Source organism: Falco biarmicus, chromosome 4, assembly GCF_023638135.1.
Source record: "Falco biarmicus isolate bFalBia1 chromosome 4, bFalBia1.pri, whole genome shotgun sequence".
Taxonomy (NCBI): domain Eukaryota; kingdom Metazoa; phylum Chordata; class Aves; order Falconiformes; family Falconidae; genus Falco; species Falco biarmicus.
In genome coordinates this window covers 12,561,773-12,580,001 of record NC_079291.1, presented here as the reverse complement: position 1 = coordinate 12,580,001, position 18,229 = coordinate 12,561,773, and the positions used below count along the sequence as shown (strand labels likewise).

Here is an 18,229-nt window from a genome sequence, read left to right as displayed (position 1 = left end):
GTTTTATGGCACAAAAGTGGGGAATAAAATACCTCTAGATTATAAGCACAAAATCAGTAAGTGCTGAGAAGAAATTATTTGTGCTTATCCTGGTCCAGTTTCATAGAAAAGACAGAGTTTGGAACTTTGTATTGTTTTGAGGGAGTATTTCTTTATTTCTTTTCCATCTCCAGAAGTCTTTCCAGATGGTGCTGTGTTCTCCCAGCTTAGGCCATTGTCAGCATAGGGAAGAACTGGAAATTAGAGAACTAGATGTATCTTTTCACCAAGACACTTTCTCCCTTAATAAAAAAAATCTGTACATAAAATAGAGAACTTTCTCTGAATCGCCACTTGTATTGGGAGCTACAGCACCTAGAAATTCTTCTGTAGAGAGTTCCTTAGGAACTGGTAATGCTGTCTTTTATTTTACCTTCCAACTTAAAGACATTTTTAAAATGTCAATTCTCTGTTCTTGAGTTAGGTGTGAAATAATAGTCATATTCTCTTTGATGGTAAGGATAAAGTTGCCAGGTAAGATGGTAGCTGTGGTAAAGCAGTACACTTTCATGTATGTACAAAGCTTCACAGTTTTGAGCTTAAGGAATTATTCATCCTGTCTTTCCATTTCAGCTGTCTGAGGAGAAGAGGAGAATTCTGTGGCCACATAACTTTAATAGACCATGTAGTCTTTACTGGAGGGGTTTTTTTCTCTTCTTTAAGTTTTACAAAGTACTTTAGAGAAGGAGGGAGTAACAGAAGTTTGACTCGACCAGGACTGTTCTTACTTCACCAAGAATCTGAATTATTTCCACCTATTTTTCTGCTGTTCTTACAATCTCACTTCATGGTCCTCTACACAGTCGAATACGAAAGGAAGAAGTGGAAGAAGTAGAGGCATTAGACTCTGAGTTTAATAAAATATTTATGCTATTCTGCTTTATATTCTCATTAGCAAATTTAGTATGGTCTAGGTGAAAAAGTAGATGGATGCTGAAATAGTTGGAAAAAATACTGTAGCTGCTGTAGGAGAGCAGTTCAAGTATCACAGTGGTCTACTTTGGGTTCATTTTCAATCATCTTTTTTTGGAGGATGGGCACTTTAATAAAGGAAATATAATGCCAAACTCATAAGATCTGAAAGCATTATGGAGGGCAAAATTGGAGTTCATAATTGTTTTTAACATGTTAGGAAAGTGTTCATAATTGATTAAAAAAGACAAATAAGAATTATTAAATGTGAGGAGAAATGAAACCTACCACTAAAAATGGGACCTGGCTAGTAACAGTTCTGCTGAAGATTTGGGGATCGTTATAGGCCATGAGAGGAATAAGCCAATAATCTGTTGGTTTGTTTAAAATGTACATACCTATATACACACATGAAGGAGATATCTCTCTAGATAGATAGATCTATATACACCTAGCATAACAGAATGATGTGATAGGCAACTATTAATTTCTGCTTAGGATTTGTGAAGTCTTAGCCTGAAAGCTCTGCCCAGTTCCTGGCAATGCTGTATGTTACAGTTGGACAGAGTCCAGAGGACAGCAATAGGAATAAAAGGTTTGGGCATCAGGGCCTGTGAGGAAAGTAATATTAGAGTAACTATTTTTTTTTTTTCAGGCTGGGGAAAAAGATGAAGGGCACACATTTTCCAGTGTGAACATGTTTTTTTATATTGACGGCTCTTACCGCCTGTTTTCCATGTCTACTGAGCACATTAAGAAGTAATCAACTATTTTTCTAAGTGAAGGCTGCCAGATTAGAGATAAGGGACGATTTTTCTAACTCCCTAGGAGTAGCTGATCAGCATTCTAGGTTGTCTAGGATGACTTACTAAAAGTCTCTCACTAGTTGGTTTTTAAGGGTAGATTAAGTCCTCTAAGTATGTTTAACTCAGTCTCCCAGTATGGGATAGACTTGGTGACCTCTTGAGGTGCTTTCTAACACATTTCTCTGGTTATGTGAGGTCTTTTCTGTTTTCTGTGGGGATGGGATTATTTGTTTTGTTTTAGCATCATTACGCAGGCTTTATTTGTGTGACAGGAATCTTTCATACCACCCTCATACCATCATATTTACTGGATGCTGTGGTTCAAGATTGTCTATGCTTAGTTTTCTAAGTACTGGAGAACAAGTGCCAAGTATGTAAGTAACATTTGTCAGGCTTCTTTTTGTCAAATACATGATAGAAAATATGTGTATGCAAGGATTTCTCTTTTCTTATGACTTCTTTAAATATGAACCATTATCCATCTTATTTGAAAACACAGGGATACAAAACCCTAAAACACTACTTATGTTGCATGCTTATTTTAAAAGAACAGCTGCTGTCATTATACTTTCAGTTGGGTTTCGGCAGTGTTCCTGTTGAGATGTTTTCTGCTGAAAGTTACTCTGATCAGGCTGATGCACTCTTTTACATTGGTGCAGATTTTATTTGTGGTTACTTCTTGCTACAACTGTTTAATATTGACCAAAAGCATCATCCATTGTTCTGTGAAAGTCTAATACCACTTTAACGTGTTTTCTTTATGTGCAGTTCTGTGACACTCTACACTGTATTATCTGAAAGCTCTTAGCTCTTTTTTTTTTTTTCCCACCACAAAATAGATATTCCAGAATGAGTGCCAACATGATTTTGAAAAAAAAAAAAAAAAAAATAATAGAGGCCCAGGAGTTTGTTATTTGTTGGATGGTTTTTGTTTGCTTCACTATGCACTGAACTGCAGGTTTAACAGTCTGATGTTTGCAAAGGAAGGCAAACACTGGAAGATACTAGTAAGAGGTTGAAATTGGTATGAGTAGAGGGAGTAGCCACCCATTGACCTGTCCCTGTGGACAGTTTCCAAGTCTGCCAGAGATGAAAGTTATGTGTTCAGTAGAGGAATGTGAGAGAAGACAGGATTTCTTGGAGAATTGGTGTTTTATTTGCAAAAAACGGAGTCGTCTTAGGAAAGTGATACATTCAAGAGAGAATGAGAGAGAGAATTTCCCTCTAAAGATTTAAATTGTGCCACTTATGCAGGTTTAAGTATTCCAAACTTTCTGTGCCACCTTGGGATTTTCTAGTAGCTGTACTGCAACTGTCTGTTCTCCCTCTTTTGTTGTAATTGTACTTTTTCCCAGAATTATGGTTTTAAGTAATGTGTTACTTTCAGTATTGTGGCCAGAGTTGTGACAGTAGATGATGAGAGCTTGTAAGAATTTGTCTTCCTGCCTCGTAAGCATGCAGTTGTAGAAGTCAGCTAGAGGCGTGTGGTAGCTCGGTGTTGGTACTCGGCTCTTTCCTGCTGTACAGAAAGAGAATGGGGTGAGAGGTGGTTCTTCCCCTGACTTAGGCTGTATCACAGACAATGTCCTCTCTGCTGTGGGAGAAGGAAGGACAGCTTTGCAGTGATATCCTGACAGTGACAATCCTAATACAAAGTTGACAGTTCCTCATTTTGCATGAGGATAAGGGATGCTGTGAAACAAAGACCTTCGTAAGAGCTGGATTTTTACCTAGAATTATACATTAGCTCTCTCCTTGTAAAGAATGAGAGGTTTAAGAGAACACTTTGTTTGTTTTGTTTTGTTTTTAAATTTTTAGAGGACACTTCACATGATGCCATCTCCTCTGTTGACTACTCCAGCTTTGTTGTCCAGATGTCATGAATGCATTGTTTATCTGCAAAACTCAGTAAAACAAGTCACGTAGAGCACAAGTTATTTTTGACCTGTTGCTGATTGTTAAAAGTCATGTGACACTTTCTTGAAGTTATCAGAATTGTTCCTTAAGACTGGTGGTAAAAACAAACATAGGCTATAAATGTTGTTAGCCTGCTGGGCAGTGGTACAATAGAGTCTTTGTTCTTACAGAGTACTTAATTGGAAACTAGGTCATGAAACTATTGGCTTCTGATTTGAGGAAAGGTGGGAAAATACCAGCTTTTCTTTAAGGACCTTTAACTGACTTGTGGGCAGCATTGACTGTTGACTTATATTTTCCAAATACAGTTAAAAATAAATATTGTGTCTACACTCAAAATATTTTGTTCTTTGGGGTTACAAAGAGAGTTGGAAATTGCCATTTCCTTCACACAAAACATACACTGTGTATCTCTTGGGGAAGATGGTTAAATCCAGGAGCTGGTTGTTGCAGCAGATCATTGTGAAGGAATGGAAAGTTGGATTTCACTTGCATTTGAAACATGTTTCACCAAGTGGTGTGAGCTCAAGGCTCTTTTTCTGCTGTTATGCTAATCTCGGGCATGCAGATGATGCTGGTCACTGGAAAAACATCTTTTCCACAAATTTACCTTTACCACTGGCAGCTAAGTTGGTCCATAAGGCTTAGTTAAGTGTGATGTCCTCTACTTTTTGGGTTCTTCAGTGTCCTGTTTTGCACACTGAGTAGAGCTACAGCAGTCAGATGTCCCAGACTTGCTGTGTCAGGAGGGTATTTGTAGTTGTTTTAACTATTACCTTCAGATCCTCCTTGACACTAGACAAGCCGCAAGATAGCGTATTGTTAAAATACTGCATTGCTAAAATGCAGACTGTTTGCTAGGTTTAGGTGCAGGTACATGGGAGTATAAGTGCATTCAGTTGAATACTCTAGGTGGATAACCAGAAAAATTTTTCACAGTTGTCTCTAAGTATGGTTTTAAGTAAAAGCATTATTATTGTTATCATCATCATCATAATTTACCCAAACTCTCCCTATTGTTTTATTTGGATTTAAGTATTCCTTCCAAGCATTCCTTGGGTATGTACCTTCTTAATAACACTGTTAACTTTAGCAGTGGTTCTGAAGACCTATTGATGGTTTTCCCTGCCCCCTGTCCCTCCCAATTAGACGTGCTGATGACCCTAGGGAATAAGCTAGAAGGGTTCTGTCCAGAAAGCAGAGAGAATCTGTTAATGACTGTCCCGGTGCTTAACTAGCCGTGAACATGAATGTTAACTTGCTGTAATGCAAACAGTCCCTTCTGGCACAGCAGGACTCAGGCTGCAGCACATAAGGAAGTTATGTGCTTTTCACATCAAAATATCTTGCCAATTATGCCTTATAGAAGCATATAAATGAGAATACTGCATGGATCTTAGTAGCTTTTGACTAGGCTTAAGAGTCATCAGCTGCATTAGGCTGATAAAGGTTGAGAGAAAATTTACCCCAGGTCAGTTTCTGAAGAAAACTGTAACAAAACAGTTGTGGGTGGTTTTGAGTGTTTGGAGAACAGAGATACTAATTTCAGTTTTAGTCATGTTGAGATGCAGCCTGTGGGAAGGAGGCTGCATGGCCGAAGGGTCATTGACAAAGCTTTCTACAAGTACATTAATCTTTTCAACTTGTTTTTTCCAAAAATGTGTTTGGCTGTGTATGCTTATTAACCTGTGGCCGTAACTGTTGTTTGTAAAGACGTAGGTTGGAGGAGGAGGGTTAAAAATAAGGAGAAAAAAGCAATACTTAAACTGAAGTGTAAGATTGACACAAAAAGAAACAGATGTGAATTGCTTATGACTAAAATGTGAAGAATCAGGACTGTACTTTATCTGAGGAAGTGGTTTCCAGTACATGTTCAGCTGCTGCTCAGAGTTCCTCATGGGTGTTACCAGTTGTCTGCTTTGACTTGTGTCCTATTAGCTGCACTAAAGAAATAAAAAACATTGCCTTGATAAATGAAATGCATTACTTCTATCAAGTACTAATGCTTCAGGTTAGTTGCTTGACCTACATCTGGATAATAATTAACAGTAAAGATCAAAATTCTCAGGCATCAGTAACTTGAAAGTGCAGCATCAAGTTTCTTGTCATTCTTGACTGAGTCAGTTTATTGTGAACTCCCAAGGTTAGAAGTATAAAGCAACGGGCAACAAACTAAAACATGTGGGAGCAGGCCCAGATGTGGATGTTGGTGGAAGGTGCAGTGGCCTTTTATACATGCCTGCATCGTTACTTTTCAACAGCATCAAAGAAAAAGTTGTTTCTTTGCACTGAGCATGGAATTAGATATTTTTGCCATAGATTGTCCTGTAGGTATACTCCTTAACAGCTGTTATGCATCAAGATCCCTGTTGGTGGCTTTTTGTCTCACTTATGTGTTAATTATTCAGCAGATCAAAATTAGTCAGACTTTTCTCAGACTTCTGTGGACTGTGAAACTTGCCCAACCGATCTTGTCTTTTAACTGGAAGGCTGCTGTCTTTGGTAATGACATAAATTAAGGTGTTAAGCAGTTTTGTCATGGACTATTATGTAGTTGCATCACAATCCAGACTGTCTTAATTATTCTTTACCCCATACTGCCTCAGGCTGTGACCTCAAAAGCTAAACAAGGTCATGCTTGGCTAGGATGAGAGAAGTCGAACAAATTTAGTGCTACAGGAAATATTAGTGATTCAGTAGGTGAGGCAACACCCCTGAGTTAATGTTTTCCCTGTGCCCGAGACGGGTAAAAGATGCTGCAGCTTGCGTGCTAAGATGTAAAACTGAGATCCTTTGTTAAAGTTTCAGTGCTATTCCTGGTAAAAATGAAGATGGTAATTCAGGGCTCCTGCCCAAGTTCAGATTTTAATAGCTATGTTCTCTACACATTGCTAATTTCTGTTTTAGTAGAGTCATATTATCCTCTTGCTCCTGTCTTAAACTGTTCTTAGAGTTGGGAAAGTTTGTGTTCCAGAGGTGCTGACATGTTTCCAGTTGGCAACAAATGAATTTGCAGAAACAATGGTCCATTCTGAGGTCTTTTGAAATCAAGGGAGTTATATTCATGTAAGAAATGTCAGGTCAAAACTAGAAAGCTGCCAAACAATTTTATTTTCTTTCTTTTAATGTGGGCAGAATAGATTTTTGGCTTGAATATGTAATAGTTTATGCCTTGAATAAGTGTACTCACACTTAACATATTTTTATTTTCCTTAGGATTCAAGTGCCCTGTATGTTCAAAATTTGTATCTTCTGACGAAATGGATTTGCATCTTGTGATGTGTTTGACAAAACCAAGGATAACCTACAATGGTAAGAAAGAAGTAAGCTGATAATTATTTATTGATTTTAAACATTAGAGTGATAATGATTCTTTATTTAGAAAGATACTCTGGTAACTAGTTCAGTGGACTCAGAAATCATGTATGTTTTTTGCTTGTAGTTTATTTTTTCAAATTAATTCCGAAGAACTTCATCTTTTTTATACTGCATGCTAGTATAATTTACACTGTCGACTTGATCTGCAAGTGTAAAATTGCACGTACTTGAGCGCGGTTTTCTCATATTTTGACCACAAGATCAGACATTGGTCAGTGTGTGTTTAGTGCCCACTTGAGATATGTGTAGCTTAAATGTCCTCTCATCTAAGGACATCAAGTAGTGAGGCAGGTCAATCAGGTCCTCTTCAGGGGACATTATTAAGGACTGTTACTTGATGTATTGTGCATGTACACATTATTCAAGAAAACCCTTTCTTGAAGGTGCTGAAGAGCTTTCTTCTTCTGTAGCTGATTGTGTATGTGATACTTCATAAGGACTCGTAGTTATGTATGTTTTTGCTATTTCAGTGAAACTTGCTATTTTCAAAAGAATTGCCTGTGGCAGCTCTGTTTTTTCCCCTGCTGTTAAGCTCTCCTAGGCAACCTTTGATGCAAGGTAAACGGGACTTTTGCCACTGTTGGGATCAAGCCTTTCTATCACTGTGGCTTAGGCTGACGCTCAGTTCTATGGCAAGCACACACAAAGGTTTCAGAAAATTAGGAAGTAGAAAATCTTCCTGAAATCTTAGTGCCTACTTTGGCAGAGCCGCCCTACCATCAGGAAATTTTAAGTGCCTCCTGAACTAGCTTATTGCTCACCAGTCATCAGATGTGGAATATGTGATAACAGAATGCAGTCAGGAAGAAATTGTAGAGGAAAGGGAGTTGGACTCATTTTGGAGGTGCACAGCAACAGGTTGAGAGTCAGCGGTCACAAGTTGCATCAGAGAAAAATCTAATTCAATGTAAGGTAGAAATGCTGCATAATGAAGGTGCTGAAACATAGTAGCAGGCACCTGAAGAGGTTGTGCAGCCTATGTTCTTGGGGATAATCAGAAATTGACTGAACAAGGCCCCAAGCAATTTAGTCTTAGTCCTGCTTTGAGTGAAGGGCTGGACCAGAAGACCTCCAGAGGTCCCTTCCAACATAAGTTATTTCTTGCGTAAATAACCTGCAGTGTTATGGGGTCTTTGACCCTCCTGGCACCTTGCTGTTATGGTACCCTACACTGGGGGTGGTGTGGATGGTGTTTGGGGCTTTTTTTGATAGTTTGTGTTCTTTTTTTAATTGGAACAAGACTTGAAAGATGGTTAAGCCCACCTTATTCTTTGTCTGGATAACAATAATGCTGGCCCTTAATTACAAAAATAATTTAGAATCATATACTTAGAGTTGTGAAATCCATTTCAAAGCACAGCACTTGGGAAAAGTATTTTATTTTCTTCCTGGTGTTACCACATATGTATTTGAGAAGATTGACTTCATCTAACAGAGTGGGCTTTCTTTCTCTTTGTTTTGCCTTTTTTAATTCAGGACTGAGCATTTTTCCAAGATAAGTTGATAGACATCTGTACTGATGGATGCTCAGCATTAGGGTGAAGCAGGCTAGTTGCCCCAGTCAGAGAGAGATAATGCACTTGGGAGTTAGGGTGGAGCAGGAGGAGGCAAGCTGGCAGAGCACAGCCTCTGGCAGTAATCCAGCTGATGGGCTGTCCACAAAGTAAAAGCTGACTGAAATCCTTTACCCCTGTTGCTTCCTACGTGTACATATGAGCCCACTCAGCTGACTAACATTTTTTCAGAGGTGCAGCAATTACATAAGGTGTAACCCCTCGGTAGCGTTTGTGATGTTCATTTGTATCACAACAGTGCCATATTAAGACTTTTTTTTTTTTCTTCCCCTGCACTCTTTCTCTCAGCTGGCACACTGCTGGTTGGAGCTCCTTTGGGCCATATTGTTACCTTTGCACCATCTGTTAAGTCAGCAAACTTCCAGATAAATGAGCAGAAGTAAAACCTGTGAGTAGCACCTGAAGCCACTATCTGGATAATCTGCAACGCGACAAAACCTGTTGTGGACAAGGGAATATAAGTTATTACCAGCAACATGTCATTTCTCAGTTTAGGAGTGTGTCTGCTGTATAGAGAGCCTCAGAAACTCATTCTAGGAAATTGTTATGTAAGTTTGAAAGGAGAAAACTATTACATTACATAGGCTGGTTCGAAAGACACACTTATTTAGAAGTATGGTCTCATTCTCATAAACTTAATAGAATTGTACATTGATCCTTTTAACTCCAGTTGGTTAGCTCCTGGATTCGTGGACTAAATCTTCAATTATAGCCTACAGCTGGTTCTTTAAATCACTGCAGCATAAAGAAATTGAGTATATAACTTCAGAGTTGTACAGTGCTCAGTTGTTACTTTGTGGTATGATTGTGATCCCTTTAACAAACATAATGAAAGAGAATTAAGTAGCAGATTGGTAACTTAATGCTGCCATGATTGCAGGCCCAGAATTACATATGAATGCCTATATGCATGCTTTTTTTTCTTGAATACTTTGCTGTTTGCTGTGAAGAAGAAAAACGCCGGTGATGGATCTGCCTTTTTGTCATAAGCTGTAAGGAGGACACCTCAAGTTTTGCTTGAGAGAAGAAAAGATGCTGCTATCAACTTTGGATACCCAAGTCTTCCAAAATGGAAGGAATCTCTTTATGCTTTACTTTCTCGTTGCTGTCTTGGCCTTATGCCATACATACTCAAATAGAGCCAATTAGTCATCATGTGCTTGTGTTGATCACTGCTGGTTCCCACTTCTATTACCACTAGCAGGAAAATTATCTTTTTCCCTCCCTCCTTTTCTCTCTTAAATTCTGTGTTGCTAGTAGTTGAAGGGACTTTGCAGGTTCTGAGGTGTTTAAAAACTGAACAGTTGGATTGAACTGTGCTTGTGTCTAGTTCTGTTCTAGATGTTTCCTCATGATACTGTAAATGTCTTAGTTATTCTTTCTAAGAAACAGCAGGGAGCTAATTGTATGTATATTGTCATTCTGAGAAGAGAGACCTTCTTTCTTTTTAAATGTGAGTCTGAGGCATACAGTCTTCCCCAGAAAAACGTTATAAGACTTTTTAGTTGTGCTTTGAAGTTAAAAAACATTAATGAGTCCTCCCAGGCAATCTCTAATTGCTTTCTGAGCTACCTTTGTGCATTGCATTTGGCAGTAGGAAGGGTCAGTGAACTGCAAACTCTGGCAGCTGTCTGATTTACATGTGTTTTCTGAGAGTGGTCACAAACTTGTCCCAGTTCTATGCTGGAAGTTGTGTCGATTTTCATATAAATAAATCAGTACATTTTATTAGCCTTATTCTTTCAAAATCATGTGACTTGCCTGCAACAGAGATCTCATTGCTGACTCAATTTGGCATTTAAAAAGAGCTCTTTCTTTTTTTCTATGGAACTTTGTTCCACATCACATAAACTACTTGGTAGTGCTCACACATGAACCGATATCTAGGCATTTTGATACAAAAGCTGGTTAAATGAATGGAATTGTGCAAAAACATTGTGGCGTTTGGTGTTACTGTCTTAGAGCCATGTTTTTCTTAGCAATTAAAAACTCTCTTCATACTGTTACTTGCTGAGTTGCTGAGAAGCCAGAGTAGGTCCTGGCACTGGTTAGCTACAGGTTGCCAAAAGCCAGTTTTATGAAGAAAGTGGGTTACTTGCTAGTTGACAGATTTTTTTGAAAACCACTTTTAAAATATTATATAGCCATACCTGTACCTTTGAGCTTCCCCAAAGTGTTAAATGAGACCCCTTGCACCATCTCGTTGGAGTTGCCATGGTGAGTTATGCAGGCAGCCCACTTAGGGGCTACTCTGCAAAAGATGTTGCTTACAAGGTAGCCCTGTGTTTTGGTCAGGCAGGGGCATTTACTTGAATTCACTCAGTGCTTTGGAAGCCACTTGCCTTTAGCTCCTTGCTGATGATTAGACCTATCTGGTGAAATTTAGATTTTGAATATAATTATTGTTCATTTTTGTTGTTTCAGTGTTGATGCTTTTTTTTTCACTGGAAGATGTTTTATAAAAACTGAGAATCCATAGGAGAGACTTGTGACTTCAGGGGCACGAGTTTTAGATGCTTTGCAACAAATGCAACCAAAGAAACCTTGCAGTGGTTCTGAAGTAATTCTGTTTTTCATTTTAAAATTCCTTTGTTTGTTTCTCAGAACACTTTATAAGACTTTATTATTATTCTTCATTTTTTTTATTATCATTATCATCATTATTATTAAAGGGTCCCTGTAAGAGCAGGGACTAGCAGCCTGGCACCTGGCCAGATGGGGAAGCCAGTGACCCTGGAGAGCTGGGGAGAGCCAGTCAGCTCACTAGACTGGTTGGCTGGCTTGGCAAGCCAGCCTGTCCTCTTTCAAAAGTTTTGATTGAATTAGCACATTCCTGTGGAATATTTTGGGTTTCATCAAGTCAGCAATTTGTGTTGGAACGCTGGTCTACTGGAAACTTTCTAAGCAGGTCTCCTCAAAGCCGCTTGCTCAGGGGTGGTACTGCTCTGACATCAGTGTTGCTTTCACTCAGACTACTCTGCATTTCATTCCAATGCGGCAGTGGGTCTGATTATCGGCCAATGTATTTGCTGAGGTTCATTTTAAGGGGAAAAGCTTACGCTAGTGTAATTTCAGAGAGGGAGAATGTTGAGACATCCAGTGCATGAGCTGCTAGAGGCTTTTTCCTTACTCAAGGTAACAGCTTTGCAATTATTCTTTTTAAATTACAATAGTGAATTTTTTAGCCCTGTCATACCCCAAAAAGAGCAGAGGACCCATCAAAGATAATACAGATTACATATCTGATTTTGTATTCAACATTTATCCAGCTCTGTTTTGGATGGAGGATTAGCGTGTGGAAAGACTGTTACGGACAGGATATTGAAGAATTAAGGTAGGTGTACAGAAAGGAAAACATGAGTGAAACTCCATGTGCTTTTTTTGTCCAGCAACACACTTTGTCTGCTGGGGTGTTCAAATCTAACACCAGGCACAGCTAGCCAAATGTTCCTCTGTTGTCTAACCGAATTCAAAGTGACTGGCCACAACAGTGCAACTGATTTAGGTTAGCAAGGATGGAAAGCAGGGTTTTGTCATGAGGATTTAAATATACTGTTTATTCTAAATCAGTTTGGGTTATTGGGTTTTGTCTTGTGAGGAAACAGAAATGCTGGTACTGCCACATGCTGAGACAGACCTGCATGTGAGTGAGAATCCTGAGCTGGAAATCTCTATGAGCAATAATCTTGCCAGAGGAGATGTCAACATCTAAATGGCAGCTGTTAATATAAGTATTTTGATCAAAAATAGAGACTTGAAGATTGGCATGAGTCACTTAAAGGATTAAATAAAAATATTTTGGAAATATTCTTTGTGAATGGGACTGGCCTCATTTTTTCTAACACAAGCTATAAGCTCTGTTGATTGGTGGCTGCTTCAGCATCTTTGGGACAAGCTACTTGTGCTGGAACTTACTCAGTTTATATTGCTCAGTAGAAGGGAAGAAAAATAGTGCACCTTAACCTAACACTTGAACCACCAAAATACATGATTCTGGTAGTTCTACCCACTGCAGTGACTTGATTTCCTTGGTCACGTCTGTGCGTAAAAAAAGGGAGACTATTTTACTCAGCAGGGATGATCCTGTCAACTCTGATGCACTCAAAACTTCAGTCTTGAATGAAAAGCATTGCTAACTTAAAGTTCACTTCTCTGCCAGGGTTCCTGAGATCATGCCCTAAAAGACCTTTCAAAAGGGCATCTTGCCAGTCTGTCTGGAAAAGCTTAAGCCTTCCTCCTTGTCCTCATCCTTTAATAGGACTAGACTTTCAGCAAAGCAGTACGAAATAATACTAAAGCAAATCAGTTCTTTCATTCCACTTAATCTGAGTTATAAAATTTTCCATGGGATTTCTCAATTCTTCCATTTTTGGCGTTTAACAAGATTCTTGGCTAAAAGTTTCTGGTTTCTTGCTCTGCCCTAGATGGTGTGCATGCTGTGTAAGTATTTTAACAGGACACATAAACAGACACTCATCCTGTGCTTGCAGTTAAAAACCTGACATTTACTCTTGTTTTGATCTTACGTACTCATGAACATCCTCCAGAGTATGTAGGAGGTTCATTCAGTTTCCTTGATGCTTTAAAATTGTTCAGTAGTTCTTGAGTAACAGTTGTTATTCTGTGAATTGGTATAGTATCAGCTCAGACTTTTCATAGCTTGTCTTGTGAATCATTGTTACAATTTTAGGGCGGGAAATTGTTTGAAGAACACAATTATATTAAAATATATTGATTCGTTTCTACTTCCTCCCTTTGGGAATTGTTGGTAATGTTTGAGCAAAGAGGAAACTTCCACTGGTGTTCACCAGTGCAGGCTGTGGATAACTGTGCGTCCAAACCAGGCAGACTGCCAGGACGAACAGTGGCAAACTAGCTCTTCCTCCCTTTTGTTCAGTAAAGCTGTGTTTGCTTCCAACCATCCCAAATCTCTCCTTCAGCCGGTTTTGTTACCTCACAGAAGAGCAGTGCTGCAAAAGCAGCCTCTTATAGTGCGAAAAGCAGCCTCTTATAGTGCGGGTTTGTTGGGAGGGAGATTGTTCGTTTTAAAGAGTAATGCTGACAAATGTCACTAAATAAAAATACGCCCAAGTTCAACATGTATCTACCTCCTAAAGAGGGTAGGACCTGCTTCAGTGACCCCATTTCAGTCTCACTGGATGAATTGGGTCAGTCTGCGATAGCATGGAGTTGCAGCACTTTGAGAGGCTGCAGTCCCTTATCATCCCTCCAAACTGTCAACCCTTTGCTATGGAGTCAAAAAAGCAAGCTATGTATTTCTAATGGTGTGGCTGTGAAGAAAGGCCCTAAAATGGGAACAGAGTGTAACTGAGAGGGAAGTGCTTTGAATGTCTGGAACGGCAGTTCCCAGAAATGCAGACTGCCCCATTTATGTTGGTAAGAGAGAATCTCAGGGGTTTAGTGGTGGTGGTGGTTGAGGTGAATATTACTTGTTTTACATTTCATGTAAGAGAAGGGGAGGCACAGATTTGTAAAGAAGCTATGACACCTCACTTTCATGGTTCGGGTTGGGGATGCTCAATAGATGATTCTGAATTGTGTTGCTGTAATGAAGTAAGGCCGACATGCTTGGATCCTGCTGAGGAGGGCACACTGCAGGGATCACGTCCATTCACGTCTTGAACTTTTCTGTTTTGTTGCAAGTGTGATTTACTCTTTTAATGAACCTTTAGGGAGAAAGATGTTTGCTGGGTGATTCTCTGTGTACTTTCCCTTGAGCCAGGCCTAAATCTGCTGGACTGAACTGCCTGCGTCAGAGCCATCGTAAATCACTCCTGGCCAAAACCGCTGCCATGTCACCTCATACTTAATTCAGTTCTTGAGAGCGGAGCAACAATTTTTTTCTCAACACGTTAGAATCTTCTTTATATAAATGCATACAGTGCTGCAGGAATATTTTATATGCAGCACTGGATAAATACAGTAAAGCTTTTGACAACTATAGAACAAGCCTGCTTGTTTCTGAAAAAAAATAGAGAAAATAGGATCATTCATGTGGTGAATAGCTCAAGTTGTTTCTTTTCCTTATAAGCTATGCCTAACCTCAGATGCTGTCGTTGTCTGGTTTTGGTGCTGACAGTGCTGCTCAAGTCAAATGACAATTCTTGTCCTAGAAAATGACAGATACACCTGTGAACCAGTGCTGCAAAGAACATCTGCGCGTGACATGAGGAGTGATTCAGATCGGGTTAGAAGGGGACCCAATATATTGTGCTGTATGTCATTGTGTTTCTCTTACATAATGGCAGTGCAGTGCTGCATGCAGTAGAAAGCTAAGGGACAGTTTTGTTTGCTTGGTAGCAAGCGCTTACTGTGCTGTGACTGCATCATGTGATGTGGGCAGACAGGAGCTACCTTCCATGTCTTACACTTAATCAGTCTTTAGCTCTGAGAGGTCATTCAGAGGATGTCATAAATCGTGTCTGCAACTGCTGCAGTCTTGTGACTGCTGGGAATTTAGCTTCGGGGGAAATAATGTTCCTGGTTTTGTATGGTAATTCTGTGGTCTTTAAAGCTGATACCTCTAAAACCTTGAGATTTTACTCGTTCGTTAGTGGCAAACTGACTTATTTTTTTGTAGTTGCTCTGTGGAAACAAAACCCATGAAAATATACAGCATTCCCTAATCTCAGAGAGTAAGTTTCAGTGGCTGGATTTTGAAATAAAACTACTTGAAATCTTCAGGTTTTTAAAAATAAATGTCAAACTACATCTTGCTGAGATTGAGTGATCTGTGTAGGAATTTCATGGTATCTCCTTCCCTGAATTCCTCACTGTTTTGCAGGAACTAGAACAGATTATTCACAGATTAGGGGTTTTTTTTCTAAAGAAATATAAAAGAGTAAGAGGCACTTCTTGCTTAGAAACTGTTTGAAGGGCAGATCAATTGAATGACCTGAAATGTCATTTGCAATTTATTTTTTTCCTTCAGATTAAAAAGTTGCTTTAAAACCTGCTACCCTTTGCTTACTTAAATAGTCTTGTGCTTCTGAGTTGCAGTCTCAGCTCTTCAATGACAGAAGAAGTCAGCCCTGCTTTTGCAGGGTGTTTCAGTTGTAGAACAAGCCTAACACTGTAGAAACAAGCTGGGTGAAAACACTGTTAATGTGATAGAGTACTCTCACTTTTAAACTGGGGATTATTTTCACTGCTTACACAGGAGAAAAGATTACCAGGTTTTAGTATTTTTAACAAAATCCAGTGATTCTCCAACAAGCTGTAAACTGCCTATTGACAGGAATTAAATTGATTGTATACTGCTTATTGTACCATCCCTGGAGGAACCTCCTTGCTTCCCGAAGTTTGCGTAACTGTCTCACATGGCTACAGATTTCTTCAGCTGCAAAAATAACCCCAAGTTCTAACACACTGAAACAGGAAGAACTTCATTTAGTGCTGAACTGTATTAACTCTTATGAAACCTTGTTAAAGTTTGCTGATAAAAACCTCAGGCAACTTCCATTTTAACCCTGCACTAAGAGCTATCCATAATTTAAAGCCATATCAAATTTTCTTCATTTTGACCACGTTCCTCATCCCCTCCTTTCTTGTGCAAAGTTTCATTAGATAGACTTCACATATAATGTTTAGGTATTGGATAGCCTTCGTGTAGCTAAGCAATAATGTCATTTTCGTTGACAATTTTTAGCCCATAAGTAATGTTTGTTTGGAATGAAGAGATAGGGGGAGGATTTGTTTGATTAACACTTTTATCTTTTTTTTTTTTTTCTCCCCAGTTCCAAGTAAGTCTGTTTCAGTCTATGGCTTTATTAGCTGAAATTCCTTGTTGTCTTAATGATGTCCAATATTTTTGAAATTTAGATTTCAAAAATGAGAATAAAAATAAAACTTAATATAGCTGTAGAAATATACTGCCAGATTGTGTGCATAAACTTTGAACAGATACCGGAGAACTGTCTTTGGGGACTTTTGGAGGGTTCTTTTTGACACATCTCCCATGTTAATCTTTTTGTATTATTATTTGTGAATTATCATAATTGCTGAATGCTGTTGAAATTATGTGTGTGTTTTTTCTTGAACTTAAATTGCTAGGATCTATACATTGATGCTATATGCTTTAAAATACAAAGGAAGATTTATTGGCACTTTGTTGAGGTTTTTTGCCTTGAAATTAAAGATCCGTATACTTGTGATCTTACTAGGATAGTAAAAACTTGTAGGTACCTGTTAGCACCAGAAGTACTGTATCTCTATGCTTGCTGGAACAAATTATAATACTGGATTACAGGTTAGTGTAGAGCAGAAAAACAGAGATAACTTTGAGAACTCCAACTCAGTATTTGATGTTATCAGAACTTTTTGCATTCAGACATGTTTTGCATTCCATCTGTATCGCCAGGATAATTGCATTTAAAATAGGAATAGCTTGTAAAAAGCAATCTGTCTGCTGTGAATTGAAAAAGCAGACAAGTAAAAATTATGATTTATACCCCTGTTCTGGGTATGCACATTGACACCAGACATGGCTCTAACTTGGAGAGGAGTGATCTCGAGCCTGCTGGGAAAAGCACCCTGTAGGCCTAGCACCTGGCACTGGGGCTAATAAGCCAGACTTTAGGCACGCTGAATTTTGGCACCAGTGTTTTCATTGTGTGTTGCTCAGTAATGCATTGTATCTTCCCTAAGAATAGTGTCTTAGTCAGACACACCTGTTTTTCGCCTCTCCTCCTGTTTTGAGCTTAGGCTTGTAGTTCCATCTTTCATGCCATCTTCCTTAGTGCACCCTATGCATTCATTTTGCATCAGATCAAACCAAAGTCTTCTACAGGCTTGCAAAGAAATGAGTCAATTATTTGGCCAATGTTAAAAGACTGGAAAAAAGACTTAGCAAAACTAGTTGTGCTCAGGGCACCTGTAGGAAGCCTGGAATAGGAATGTGAAAAAGGACAAAGGGAACAAAACACTGAATCAAATCCTACATCCAACTTTAAAACAAGTCACCATTTTAGTAACCTAAGTTGCCCAGAGTAACAGGGTAGCTAACTGCATCTGAGCTTTTTCTCTTTATTCCCCCTCTGCCTTTGCTATTCAGGGATGCTATTGCTCTACCCTTTCCTTCCATGAAGGTTTCTAATGCGGCCACTTCACCTATATTTTGTGCATGAGAGTTCCCACAGATTTCAAGGCCAACACATCCCCATCGCACTGTTTATTGCCAATTGTTACTGGAATGAAAATTCTTAACTGAAAATCATTACAAAGCAATTTGTCTGGCTTCTGACCATGGTTTCAGTGATGGTGGATGGTTAAAACCTTGCCATTTGGAAAAAATGTCTTCTGCAACCTTTTTGTTCTTCCTTGTTGGGAATAAAATCAGCTTAGTCGCTTTAAAAAGTTGGCAAAGCAAGAGGGATCTCCTAACCTCGGTGGGGATCCTTTTGTACTGTCACATCAATGCCCTGCATTTGCAAGATCTTTTCCAATTTAGAACTGTCTTTCAGCTTGATCAAACAACCATCTTCTGTTGTACCTACTCTGCCACGTCCATGCTCTGCTTTACTTTCCCAGTCTTTGTGAACACTTGGTGTTAATGTCCACTCTTGATCTGGAAAAGCTGCTCGT

The 18,229-nt window shown here is 39.0% G+C and overlaps 1 protein-coding gene across 2 annotated transcripts in view; it reads left to right on the top strand.

Moving 5' to 3' along the window:
• ZNRF2 (zinc and ring finger 2) overlaps positions 1–18,229 on the top strand; it is a 60,780-nt gene that overhangs the window by 26,622 nt on the left and 15,929 nt on the right. For both annotated transcript variants that reach the window (XM_056335439.1, XM_056335440.1), the window contains exon 2: positions 6,891–6,986. In XM_056335439.1, the coding sequence (XP_056191414.1) occupies positions 6,891–6,986 (96 nt within the window). The remainder of the gene's footprint in view (positions 1–6,890; positions 6,987–18,229) is intronic.